The sequence below is a fragment of the Sporisorium graminicola genome, chromosome SGRAM_12, assembly GCF_005498985.1.
Source record: "Sporisorium graminicola strain CBS 10092 chromosome SGRAM_12, whole genome shotgun sequence".
NCBI lineage: Eukaryota > Fungi > Basidiomycota > Ustilaginomycetes > Ustilaginales > Ustilaginaceae > Sporisorium > Sporisorium graminicola.
Window position 1 is genome coordinate 967,728 of NC_043722.1, and position 13,179 is coordinate 980,906.

Sequence of the window (13,179 nt, forward strand, 5' to 3'; positions counted from 1 at the left end):
CCCTAACCCTAACCCTAACCCTAACCCTAACCCTAACCCTAACCCTAACCCTAACCCTAACCCTAACCCTAACCCTAACCCTAACCCTAACCCTAACCCTAACCCTAACCCTAACCCTAACCCTAACCCTAACCCTAACCCTAACCCTAACCCCTAACCCTAACCCCTAACCCTAACCCTAACCCCCTAACCCCTATAACTAAGGCCACATGGAATAATCCATTTCAAAGGCTACCCCAAGCTCACTCACCTCCTCAAAGCGGGTGCGATGTTGCAACGAATTGCGAACCGGCCAACATCGGCGTGCGTTTGACAGAGTCGTTCAGATGTCGGCTTGAAACAGTGCAACTGTAGAACGGCATCGATGCAAGCTGCCACCGGTGTCTTAGTTTCACGCTAATGGGGACCGTTATTGTTTGCCAAACACAGGCAGTTCTTATTGGCAAAGTTCATCCTCGTGTTGTTGAGAGCCTTTGATGGCAGAGTGTGTACATCAAACGATGTCCACAACGCCGGCGCCCAGCTGATTTCGAAGTCAAACATCAAACGACGGCTGCTCTGAGAGTTGGTTCATTGCTGTCACGATTTCACTAACCCTAGCTTGCCACGCGGAGGTTCAACCAAAACTTGGCCTCGCTCAGTGGTGAATTGTGTCTCGCCGCGATCAAACTCGCTTGCTTTGCTGGCTCGCCTTCGGCGTTCTGTGCCCTCTAGAGCCGCACACAGCCTTGTTCTAGCCCAACACCGGCAACCCTGCGTCTGACTTTCCAGAGGTAGGTTAGAGCATATTTGGGTGCATGGGGGTGTGGGCCTCTATCAAGCACCAGGAATACAGATGAGCCGCGATCGAGCCGGATCGGGGTCGGCAGTACAGGTATCATGTAAGCGGGTGCGAGACCAATCTTTACTGCACTATGCTTGGGCAAAATTATCATTACTTGTATCTCTCTGGACTGAAGTAGGATGGCACTCGTCTGCTGCGAATGAGACAGTGGTCGAATCACTGGCGAGCTCTCACTCAGTTCGATCGCTCTGGAGCACACTTTCGCTCGTGGGAGGTACCAGAGGAGGACTTAGCCTTTCCGACTCGGCTGTGATCGCTGGGTCTTCGACAAAATCTTCAAAGTCCATGTTAGCCTGCGACAGGTTTACGAAGGCAGCGCTGACTTCGCTTGGGAGGATCCTAGTCGCGAGGATGCCTCGCAATCGACACCATTTCGCTGTCTTCTTACCCAGAAACCATGCGGCATATTTGTGTCCTAACGCCAGACATACGTCTTCTTGGCCGTCGTCGTTGCTATTCTGCCCCATCTTTAAAGGGTTCTTGCCTTCGTCGTCCATTTGATCTTCCTCGTCGCTGTTACCAGTATTCGTTGCAAACTCGATTTGCTCCTTGCTGAGCGTATCGCCAGCTTTCATATGACGTCGGCAAGTACGCCGGTACATATCGAACCAATCAACCATAAAGAGTTTAACGGTTCGTAGCTGTTCATCATCGACAACGACTGCCATGCGCTCGTTGACCCACTCTTCCTGCTCGACTTCGTACTCTTCATACTCGTTATAGTATGTTGGAATGACAGGTTGGCGAATGTGACGTGGGCTAGGGCTATATGTTTTCTCCAATGCTTGCAAGTCACGCAATGCTTCTTCAGGAAAGAAAAGGTCCAGTTCCTGGTCCAGCACCTCGTAGAGCTGCGTTGGTGTCAGGGTTGTGGAGCTGCGATTGTAGTATGGATAGAACCAAAAGTTACCCCAGAAGGCCCATTTTCCAACTCCCATTCCCGTGTCCTTCTCGATGGCTTCGATGATTCTACGTTGCAAAGCATTGCGGTGCTCTTCACCTTGATAAGATGTGGTGATCACGATCGGAAAAATCATAGCGTGTCGGATCGACGATGGTGATGATGGGAAACTGTCTTTAACGCCACCACTGCTGTCGCTTGCGTGGGCTTGGTTTGGACCAATCTGTACGAGGCCAGCCCAGTGGCGAGGACGATGAGGTGACAAGAAAGGTCATGTCAACGATGCGCAAGTAGACACGGCTGTCCCGAGCCAGATATACCTTTTTCCTTTCCCTTTGGTAGGCGGCCCATTCATGTTTCCGGGCATTTGTTATAGATTGACTGCGCTTTGACCTCACTCGTCAGTATTTATTAATATTTAAATAACCTCGATACAACTATTTTGTCCCCGACGCAACGCACACAGACGCGAACGGAATTTGGCAGTCTTACGGTAAAATCGTCCAAGATCCGGTAATGAAATGTTCGAGCTTAGATACAGTAAATGCCACTGGTCCTCCTCCTGTCCATCTCTCCAACTTCACAACACAAACTCTCCCAGCAGATGTCAAGCAGCAACACAACTACTGCTCTCCGTCACCAAAAACCAGTCCTGGTCAGTCGAAGCTATCATTGACTTGGACTTTGGACTATCCTTCTGATCTCGGTCTCGATCGTTCTCCTCCAAGCGTTGATCGGTCTGTTCTTTTCACCCACCACACCACAATCCTCTCTACCCTTTATCTCTGTAAACCGGTTGAGAATTGGAGTGTTGCCGCTACTTTTGATAATTCTGACAATTTCTCAGTAGTCACGGACCTCCGTGGATCCGTTATTTATGCTCTTGCGTTACCCTTCTGGTCGGGGCAGACAGGCCTGGTTGGCGTCAGGTTCATCGCCGTCATAACCTGCGAACAGGCCGCAACGGCAAAAAGGGCTGAAGTGAGTAGCGTCTCAGAACGCATCCACGCCAGGCAACAGCGCGATACAAACAGATACAGCAGGATGACGACGACAACCAGGAAGACGCGCTCCTTCGCCCAAGTCAAAGCCGTCCTCTTCGACATGGACGGCCGGCCTTCTTCTCGACTCTGAAAAAATCTACACCGATGTGGGCAACGAGATTCTCAAGCCCTACGGCAAGGAACAAACATGGGAGATCAAGGCCAGTATCATGGGCAAGCCCGATCCCGAGTCAACCATCACCCTTCTCTCCATGATCTGGCCCCCGGCCAAGGATGGCGACCTTTTCGGCCCGGACTGCCCGTTCACCGTCGACAGCTTTCTCGAGCTTGAAGCCCAAAAGCTGAACACGGCTTTCGACTCGGTACCTCAAATGAAAGGTGCTCTACGCCTCGTGCAGCATTTGCACAAGCACAACGTACCAATCTGCATTGCTACCACCAGCACGCGCAAGAGCTTTGAGAAGAAAACCGCTCCCCATCCGGAGCTGTTTGGTTTGTTTGGCGATCGAATCATTTGCGGAGACGACATAAGGCTGGCAAGAGGAAAGCCTGCTCCAGACATCTTCCTCCTTGCCGCGAGGGAAGGCCTCTTTGCAGACGCGTCCTATGAAGCGGCGACGAAGAGGCTTCTTGGCAATCACTGGGTCGAGGGCTTCAGAGATCTTGGACCCAGTATGGATGGGCCGCAGCATTGGAGAGGAGGCGAGACGAATGTAGTAGTGCTCGAGGACGGCAAGCCTGGTGTTCATGCTGCCAAGGCTGCGGGTATGCATGTGGTCTGGGTGCCGGACCCGAACGTTCAGGCTCTGTTCCCAAACAACGAGATAGGTGCCTCACAGACGATCAGCTCATTGCTTGACTTTGACCCTGCTAGTTGGGGCCTCCCTCCATTTGAAGATGCTGAATAGAGGTGGCGGTCGTAGAAGACACAAAAAGAGATAGTTCAGCCCCTTTGATCAGAAGCCACATTTGATTCGGTCTTCGTAGGAATGGTGAAAACTGCCTTCAGATGCCTAAAGTAAGCAGACCTTGCAAATTATCTGAGTTTGGAAAGCTGGCCGCGGGTGGAGTGAGCAGCCAGACCTAATTTGTTTGGCTGACTTACAAAAGTGTAGGTGGCTTCTTCGCTATCCAAAGACGCAAGGATGGCCAGCTATCGGCTCTTTGATCGGTTCACTGCCCTCGACTTTGAGAATGCGTACAATTGCATCTCCCGTGCTGCCACCGTCCAGCATTCCCCATCCCTCTATCCGCCGGCCAAGCGGCGCTATGGTCAGCCTAGCGTCACTCTCGCTCGCTCGGTAGGCAGCTGTGAAGTGTTGGAAGGCAGCCAAGGCGTGGCTCAGGCCAATCCTCTTGGTCCCTTGCTCTTCTCACTTGCAGTCCGGGATACAATTGCTGTGTTCCAGGAACACATCGCGCCTACGAAGCTACTGTATGGCTTCGTGCGACTAAGCCGGACGCCTCTGAAAAGAAGGAGAGCATCATTACGGCCGCCGACCTCGAAAGATGCAGAACGCTTGTTCTGCTACATGGCAAGTGCTTGGGCTACTGAATGGACGCTATTCTACCGTTCGAGCCACTAAGTCGAAGATCAAGATGGGTTGGAGTTGCTCGCACTCATCAATTCCTTTCCGACGTGTTTCCCTGTTCCATTTTTTCATGTCACTCTATGTTGTTTTCTGTCATGTCGTGTCATGTTATACTATGTTTTGTATTACAAAATATCCCACTCATACTCGTAGCCCCTTGGAAGGGTAAGTTCTCCCGTACTCTGCTGATACGAGTGGGATGGCGTCAAGCAAGCACTGAGCGCCAAAAATGATTTGTTGACGAAGCAACGTACATGTCATGATAGGATCTTGTCGATCAAAGCTTGCCAGTAAGCAGGATCCACGTCTGGGTTTTGAGATCCGGATGACGAAGCACTCGCCATGGTAGCCTCACTACCAGAAGCCTCGAACGGCGACAGCAGCTGGTCTAGCGATGAGGAAGGAGCCATCCTCAGTGCAGATGCGAGGCGCATCGAGCTGGGCGGTACTTGGAACTCCTTTGCTGTGACGTTTGGGTCCGTGTACGGAGGCATGCCCATCGGCACGGGAGCATGTCCCTCGCCGCCATGTTGGACAGCTCCGACTGGAAGAGGTGGGCTGCATTGCTCGTTGGTCACCGACGGCATTTGAAGCGACCGGCTCCTGACTTTGGTGTTGAACGCCGAATCGCCATAGGCTCCAGCCTTGTCCAGCTCGACGTTGCCAGTTGCAGACGCGTCTCTCGACTCAAGTAGCGATCCAGGTGCTGATCTTAGCTCTCGGTTCTGCCTGCCGTCGATGAATCGAGCGGTACCAGGCTCGGTTCTTGCGATGCCGTTACACGACGAGGCATGCCAAGCTTCCGAGTCGGACGACGAAGACGGATGCATGTTGGAGTGTGCTTCCTCTGGCGCACCGGCCTCGCTCATCTGCTCGAATCTGGACATAAACATGCTGATCACCTTGGCCTCGCGCTCGCTCATGTCGTCCATGGCGATGAAGCCCTTGCCATGGTACTCTTCAATGTAATATTCCAGATGCGACCTGAGCCTGGAAGCGATGCGGGCAGAGGGTTCCATGAACATCCCGAGACCGCAGACGAGCAAGGATTGGAACCAGCTCTGCGTACCGATCTGTGCTCGCCACACCAATCGCTGCTCTGGGGTGGGGACCGAGGCTCGCAGATGGCGCACGCTAGTTCGAAGCATTTCGGCATTGTGCAGCGCAGCTTCGATGCACGCTTTTCGAGCCGGAGCGAATCTTGCACTGATCGACCGCCTGGAACGAAGCAGAAAGGGTCGCAGCAGCACGATGCGCAGCGCGTTGATGTCCGAATGGAGCAGGAACCGATGCGTCAGTAGAAAGGGATAGGTGGCGTCGAGCGAAGTGTCGTAAAATACGCCGTCTTCCGTCAGCCTCGCGTGGAAGTAGCGAGGAAGAGTCTCCTGAAAGCGTCGGATCTTGTGGTCGAAAGCGAGCACATCGCCGATGCCAATGTGACTGCCCAGGGTCTGTGAGAATGCGGCGGCTTCGCCTTCAAGGCGTGCAAGCTGCTGGCGGTAGAGGGTGAGGGTGTAGACAGACGGAGGCGGAAAGGGAAGTGGCTGTGCTCGTGATGCGGCCGTGCAGAGGCTCCTGCTGTCGAAGTCGATCTGATCATCGACGAGGCGGGTGTCGCAGAAGCGATCGTCCAAGAGGGCCGGACGGCCCGTGTGTACGGCTAGAGCGCGGTCCATACAATAGACCGCGGCCCAAACCCTTCTTCGGAGCTCGACCTGCTGGGGTGGGAGGCCGAGCTTGGTGCCATCACGATGGAGGCCAATGGCGAGCGCAGCTGGAACGACAGAAGCGCCAACAATGTAGGACTCGCCAACTCGTCGATCGAGGACAAGGAAATGGCATGACAGAACGAAAGCGATGATTTGATCGACGTCTTCGCATCCGAGCATGGTACTCATGAGCAAAGCTTTTCTGCCTGCGTAATGGAAATGCCTGGCTAATTGCGATCGTTCTTGGTGGCGACTTGGAAACAAAACGTGCTGGACGGATAGAGCAGCGACGGCGCAAATGCCGCACATGATGGCAAAGATGTTGATATTGTGGGCCGTGATCTTGGGACCAGACTGCCAAAAGCTGTCGAACGCCTGGCGAAGTCGGGTTCGGGGCAGAGGTTGGCGCATCCAGTCAATCTGGGTGAGATAGTGATCGATGAGAACTTGGCAGTGATCGCGGCTGATGAGTGCGCCGAGCAGCTCGTGAGAGGGTGGAGCAGGGCGGCCGTACCGCATGACGGATTCGTCAAAATCCGAACTAGAGCCGACGGTTCTGATGGGTAAATTGAGCGGCTGGATGCTCTGCGGACTTCCAGGAAGGTCTCCGAGAATGGACTTGATGTGGCTGGTGGGTCCGTTGTTGTACAAGCCCGTTTCGGGGCTAAGCCTGCCTTGGGGCTCGAGGTGGTCTGGATCTGGATCCTCTAGCTGTGCACTATCTTGGGCGGTAGCTGTGTAGGTAGGAATGGCTTGCTGACAGAGCTCTTGGCTGTTGATAGGATGGGAGAGAGGCTTGGACAACGTGCGAGAGTCTTTGTCGACCTTGACTAGGATCCTGGGGAGATAGTCGTCGAGAAGATGCTCGATACGCCGCAGCCTTTGTTCTGTATCGGGATCTTGGGGAATGTCCAAGTTGTCGTCGTGTGATGGATGGGGCCTACAGGATTCGGGGATGCCTCGTTCAATGCAATGTTGACAGGGCCTCTTTCTGTTGCATTTCTGCTTACGGCGGGCGCATTCGAGGCAAGCATAGTGTATACGGTTGTATCTGGCGTTGCCGTGTACGAGTTTGGGTTGCGGTTCCACGGATGAGGATGAAGTTGCAATTGGCAGTTTCGAGTTGCTCCTTGACGATGTATCGGACTGCTGCAGACTGCCTAGATCCGGATCAGGCTGCTTGCGCTTTCTCGGGCTCATGTTGCGGTATCCGAAGTGTAGTGGAGCACACGAGATGCGCTTCGCTACCGCGAGCTCACAGTGCAAGGGTGGAGCTACCGAGCAACAGCTTTGGCAACGCTTCGAAGCGGTTTGTAAGGATGAGACAGCGGGACCGATGTTGATGGCCGTGTGGAGGGAAGGGACAGGCAGGGCACATGGATGTGGAAATTTCGACTCAGCCACACTGGCGCAGGGTCCGGATCAGGCGTCAGAGAGAGGCGTGCATAGGTATTTCTCAAGCAGATGCCTCAGGACCAGTGCGCTAAGGGACGATGGAAGTGACGGAAAATTCGCCGAAGCGGACCGGTCGAGCCAGGAGCGTGACAGTGGTAGAGCAGTGAGTCAAACTAATTTGGCGGAAAAGAAGCACGCTGTTAAACCGTAACGTCAACAAAGCAGGCATGTGTGCTTGACCTGCACGTCTGCATTCCATCGACGCTGCCGACGCCTTGAAAATTGCCTTTTCGACCCTGCGAGAAAACTCAAATCAGACAGCCGAACTCGGAATTTTCCACCCGATTATTGAGTATGTATCCCGAGACATGTGCATTGATCAATGTAAATAATATCCGACTTCCGGTAGTTGGGCCTTGATCTTCCTTTTTAGCGAGGCATCGGTCGCACTGGGCAGTCCACGGACCGCTTTGAAAGCCTATGATCTGCTTATGATCTGCATTGCTTGCTTGGCATGGCGGACCAATCAAAGTGCCGGTGCAATTTTTGTCCACCCTGAATCACCGTCAACGAGTGTCGCTGGGCTTGTCTTTGAGCAAGACTCGAATTTCCCCTACCTCGTGCTGATCTGCGGCTGGAGCATAGAGCTCACTGCAGACTGACAAGGCTTCCGGAATGTCCTTGGCCAGTGCAGACCTAACAGCAAGGCAAACCGCGGTCTGGTGGTATAGCTCTCCGTTCAAGACGCCTGCAGAGACATTCGCGTGTCGTACTTTCTCGACCTCGGCGCTTGCAGCAGAAAGTCAAGTGCCCTAAGACACTAGTTCCAACCCAGAGTGCAAGACCCAGTAGCATACCGAGAAAAGATCCTGCACATGAGACGTAGAGAGGGTATGCAAGCATCCCTACTGTGATTTATGCCAGAGACGGAGGCTAAGGCAGCGAACATCCAGGCAGCGAATATCCAGGCATTTTCGCACAACACAACACTTGTGTTTCAGCTGTTTCGGACGCTTCCGAGACATAATTCATTGCCGCCTTGTGCCGCGGGTCGCTGTCGAAGGAGAAACCAAGAGAAGGCGACGATCTCTGGCGACGCTCCCTCGTTGGTTCGCCCCCATTGACCAGTTCATAGCGTCTGTTATTCGAGGCCATCGTTTTGAAACAATGCAGCTACATCGCACCCCCTCCTTGCCTTACTCGGGTGCGCGGTTGGCTGTCCTCTGTCCCTTCCTGTCCTCTCGAATTGCGTGCCGATGAGAATCCCTACCACTGCTCCGTTCAGCGGGGCCTCCAGGGCTGAGTTTCGGCGTTTTCGGCGACGATCCTCTAGTCGTCGGGGCAATGCCTTGAAGGCAGAGAGACTCTTGGTCCAGACAGAACACTTGTTCTGATAGAGCAACAGAGTCACATGTTTCGCTTCCGACAAGACGTATAAGAACCCCCTTCGCACCCATCGCCATTCGCCTTGGTTTTAATCCATCTTCATATTCTATTGTTCTTGCCATCCTTCCTTACTGTGTTTGCAGAGATGAAGTGTCAATTTGCCAGCTTGCTCGCCATCGTCACCTGCGCGGTGGCTGTCACTGCTCTGGAACCTACGCCAGCTCCCTTGTACCAGAGACAAGGTAAGTTACTCGCGCTGCCTCATGCTGCTCATCTCCGAGCCTTCTCCGTCCTCTGCCTTCCTGTTTTTCCAAAACCGAAAGCTGACCAAAGTCTCAATTTTCTCCGCATCCTGTTGTACCAGCTGGGCTTGGTAGCAATCTCCAAGACACCCCGCTCACCGATCCAGCTGAAATTGCTTCCTTCTCCGTCAGCTTCGATAGGCAGGTTTCTTCTGCAATAGCCGCATACCCTGGTCAGGCCGATCAGATTCGGTCTGCCCAAAGCGATGTCCACTCTTACCTCGGTGTGATCTCCAGCGAGGTGGCTAATGGACAAGCTTACCCAACTGGTAGTATGAACAACGGTGACAGTGGCTCGTTCGGTAGCGGCGCCGGATCCGGTAATGGTGTTGGCGGCGGTGCTGCCGGGTCCGCCTCTATGCCCAGAGCTACTCCGACGGGATCTGCTTCTGGATCTGGCATGGGCTCTGCCAGCAACTCGGGCAATGGCGCCGGCGGTGGCTCTGCAATGGGCTCCGCTAACGGCAGCTCTGGTTCCAGTTCGAGCAATGGAAATGGCTCTGCTTCCGGCTCGAACTCCGGCCAGAACTCGAATGGCAATCCGAATGCAAACTCGAATGCAAACTCGGGTTCTTCTGGCTCAGGTTCTTCGGGTTCCAGCTCTGGGGGAACCAAGAGCGGTAGCCCAAACGCTGCTAGTCGAAATGTTGTCGGTAACTCTGCCACGTCCTGGATGAGTCTTACCACAGTCGCTCTTGGTGTCCTTCTCGGGGCTCAATGGATTTGACGGCACCATCATGAGCTTCGATAGGAGCCAGATACAGTACTGGGCCGTTCCCTTTGTCCACTTTCAATCCTTCTTTCTTCATCAATGGCTCTGCTTTGAAATATAATCTCCACCTGTTCTCTCCAAATCTGACAACAGCAGAGGAAATCGTGTGAAGCGTCGAGCCTGAAGCATAGATATGGACTGAAGATGGGTCACGGGACTGAGCAACGTAGACGTGATTCCAGAACAGTCCACGGAGGTTACGGCAAGCAGCCAACAAACGTCACCAACGGTAGGACATGCACTCACGCTGCACGTGCACGTGCACATGCTTGGAAAATTTGCTGGACTGACACCATTGGTCGCTTAGAGGCAGAGTCACAACCGAGTGCCTTATGCACGCCAAGCATGAAACCTCAACGGACACCCGAAAAGCGATCATTACAAGTATGTCTGGACTCACTAACAAGAACCCCTCACTAGCGAGAATCAGCTGACTAATCTCAACCGGCTTGCAGAAACGTTCGATCGGACGAATCCGAAACCGCTTTTTAGCAGTGTTTCACCTTAAGTTGGTCCTACCTTGTCAAGACGACTTGAACTGTCATGCCTCGGCGGACGCTTCCGGGCAGCGATGCTACTGCATCGCACCTGCCAAATTGAGTTCGGTATTCGGCTGGTGGCATCCGTCATTCTGTCCAGCCAACTTGGAGAAAAGCCGCAGAGGAGACGGCGAAATCGCCGTCTTGGCAATCATCCCCGCGGAGGCTGTAGCCTCTTCTTCTCCGAGAGCAAGGTGTCAGACTGTGCGAGACCCGACGCATTGCTGAACTAGAGTGGTCTGACACCTCCTTGCGCGCGTTTGGAGTCAACCGAAGGCAGTGAATCGGCTGCCATTCCACCGCAGGTAAGGCTGGATTGCTACGGCAACAAAGTTCATCTGGCCCCTTTGTGCGATCGCCATGCATGCATATTCTTTCCTTGTTTCGTTCTTTCTCCTCCCCAAAGAGGAAGACTTTGCCTTTGTTTTCCGTTCTTGGACGTTGCCCGAGTGTAGGCTTGCTTGCCTCTGACGGGTCCGATGAGTTGCCTCGGGTTGATGCATACTTTCCTCCGAAAGTTTGCGTCATTGAAAACACAAGCGGCCATGCAATTGCGACTGAACAGCTGAACACTAACAGGTCAGGACGCTAAGAAAAGGGTGCTGTTGGTGGAAGCAAGACCATCGATTAGTATAAGTATCGAGCTTCTCGTCGATACGGCTCCCATTTTCGCAACACTGTCTAACCTTTCCCTTGGCTTCCCAGCGACCTCTGCGACCTCTTAACCCCCTCCCCAGCCTTCATAAGATGGAATCGAACATCGCCTTTGCGTCATCCGTGCTCACATGCATCTTCTCGCTCGTAAGCTGGTCAATCACTGCTCACGTGAGTAGCGCTTCGTTTGGCCCGTTCTGACTCATTGGAAGATCACTAACTCAATCCCGCTTTGTCTGGGATTTCATGATCGAATACAGCTCCTGCCAGCCTACCGTGCTCTTAGCCAAGACTACTCCATCGACAGTGTAAGTGTCTAGTTTCCTTGCCTTTGCTCCATGTTTTCGAGACCAACATCCGTAGCTCACCTCTCGGCTGACATTTTCGTGCTTCCTCCGCGCAACCACTTTTTATTAGGACTGGGGCTCGGGTCTTGATGGTGGATCTGGGTCTGGCTACGGCTCAGGCAATGGCTATGGCTGGGGTTCGGGCTCAGGCACCGGCTCAAGCTCGGGAATTGGTTCGAGTACGGGTTCAGGTTCGGGCTCGGGCACGGGCTATGGCTCGAGCACGGGCTCAGGTTATGGTTCGAACGCGGGCTCAGGCTACGGTTCGAGCACGGGCTCAGGCTATGGCTCGAACACGGGCTCAGGCTATGGTTCGAGCACGGGCTCAGGTTATGGTTCAAGCTCGGGTTCAGGATACAGCTCCTCCTCGAACCGATCTGGTAGCGGCTACGGCTACGCTAGCTATGCCTCCAATAGCAGGCGCTCCTATAGCACCCACGGCATCAAGGCTCCTCTGGCTGTCAGCGCCGTTGGAATGGCCATTGCCATCCTGATTTTCCTCGTTGTGCCTGTCTTTGCTCTGCACGTCTGGAAGGAGAAGCAAGGCCACGCAGCGCGTCCGCGATGGCTCAGCCGCACTTTACTAGGCCTCAGCATTCTCGGATTCGTGATCGCCATCGCTGAATTTGGCGTCCTCGGACATTACAAGTAGGTGTGCTGCACAACAGCTGCATCCCCGCAATCTTGCGAGACAACCTCAACTGACGTGATGGTCTGCATACGCTCTCTTCTCCCCATTCCTTTGAACAGGATCTTGACTGACGAACCCGCTGCTCAAGCCGCGATGCTGTTCCTCGCTGGCATTTTCGGGAGTAAGTTTCTGAAGTTTGAGCTACCACAGCAAACTGTACGCACTTGATGGCCAAGACGACTGACTCGACTGGACGTCGTTCTCCTATGCACCCCATTTGTCGAAACAGTTGCTGCTAGTGCCTTTCATTATCTGCCAACTTCTTGGGTGGACAAGCTTCAGCTGCAAACGCGAGCACGACCTCAAGACCAGCACCAAGTCAAAGACATGCAGGAAGACCCGAGCAATCGTTCGGAGCAGGCATGATCGGTTTCGACGACTGTCCTGGAGTGTTCTGAAGATGTTGCAAGCACTTGTTTCCCCACTGCTGTGTGCCTTTCTTTCGCCTTTTTTTGTCTACTCCGAACGCTGCTACTAGTTTTGGCTCCCCAGTACACATTCTCTCGTTGTTTGATTGTCTATTCAGTGACTTTCTACCTATCAAGCGTCTCTGTGTGACAAGTATGCTGAAGCGGAGGGAGTTGTTGTCCCGGCCCCAGGACAGTTTCACACAGCACCTCGGAGACTTTTTCTTGGCCTCTTCCTGCTTTCGACTGGTCAAATTTGTCCGTGAGTAGTCCCTGTTCTCGGACTTGAAATACCCTTTGCGTTACACAGGTCGTCCAAACCTAGCTTTCAGCTCGCTCTTCACGTGCACGTGCGGTTCACTCCTTTCAGCACTATCCTTGTGAACCGCAAGGACCTTGACGGCAAATCTGCCTCATGGTATCTTTACAGCGCAACCTTATCCTCTCAACATGATTTCTCGCGCTATCGCTGCAAACCATGAGTAAAATTTGCATGCAATGACGTTCAAGACTCTTTCTATCCACACCTGCCTAGGTGCATCTGTTAGAACACGTCGAACGCTACTGGATGGTCACAGAGAAAAGGAGAGATGGGGCACAGTTATCGCTAGACAAGAAGGTGCAGGGAGAAGGGAG

At 53.5% G+C, this 13,179-nt stretch overlaps 5 protein-coding genes across 5 annotated transcripts; 3 read left to right on the forward strand and 2 right to left on the reverse strand.

The window, feature by feature from the left end:
* Positions 1 to 1,014: 1,014 nt before the first annotated feature.
* Positions 1,015 to 1,881, reverse strand: EX895_001884 (uncharacterized protein; the record flags this gene model as incomplete). Its single annotated transcript, XM_029882483.1, has 1 exon — positions 1,015 to 1,881. The coding sequence occupies one exon, from the start codon at positions 1,879 to 1,881 to the stop codon at positions 1,015 to 1,017; it is 867 nt and encodes a 288-aa protein (XP_029741338.1).
* A 1,077-nt stretch (positions 1,882 to 2,958) lies between these two features.
* On the forward strand, positions 2,959 to 3,657 carry EX895_001885 (uncharacterized protein; the record flags this gene model as incomplete). The annotated part of the gene is made up of 1 exon (XM_029882484.1): positions 2,959 to 3,657. The coding sequence occupies one exon, from the start codon at positions 2,959 to 2,961 to the stop codon at positions 3,655 to 3,657; it is 699 nt and encodes a 232-aa protein (XP_029741339.1).
* Positions 3,658 to 4,598: 941 nt separating this feature from the next.
* EX895_001886 (uncharacterized protein) lies at positions 4,599 to 7,250 on the reverse strand (the record flags this gene model as incomplete). The annotated part of the gene is made up of 1 exon (XM_029882485.1): positions 4,599 to 7,250. The coding sequence occupies one exon, from the start codon at positions 7,248 to 7,250 to the stop codon at positions 4,599 to 4,601; it is 2,652 nt and encodes an 883-aa protein (XP_029741340.1).
* Positions 7,251 to 9,407: 2,157 nt separating this feature from the next.
* Positions 9,408 to 9,860, forward strand: EX895_001887 (uncharacterized protein; the record flags this gene model as incomplete). Its single annotated transcript, XM_029882486.1, has 1 exon — positions 9,408 to 9,860. One exon carries the CDS (start codon positions 9,408 to 9,410, stop codon positions 9,858 to 9,860), a length of 453 nt encoding a protein of 150 aa, XP_029741341.1.
* A 1,331-nt stretch (positions 9,861 to 11,191) lies between these two features.
* Positions 11,192 to 12,502, forward strand: EX895_001888 (uncharacterized protein; the record flags this gene model as incomplete). Its single annotated transcript, XM_029882487.1, has 5 exons — positions 11,192 to 11,269; positions 11,359 to 11,406; positions 11,516 to 12,093; positions 12,196 to 12,257; positions 12,366 to 12,502. The coding sequence occupies 5 exons, from the start codon at positions 11,192 to 11,194 to the stop codon at positions 12,500 to 12,502; spliced, it is 903 nt and encodes a 300-aa protein (XP_029741342.1).
* Positions 12,503 to 13,179: the final 677 nt, after the last annotated feature.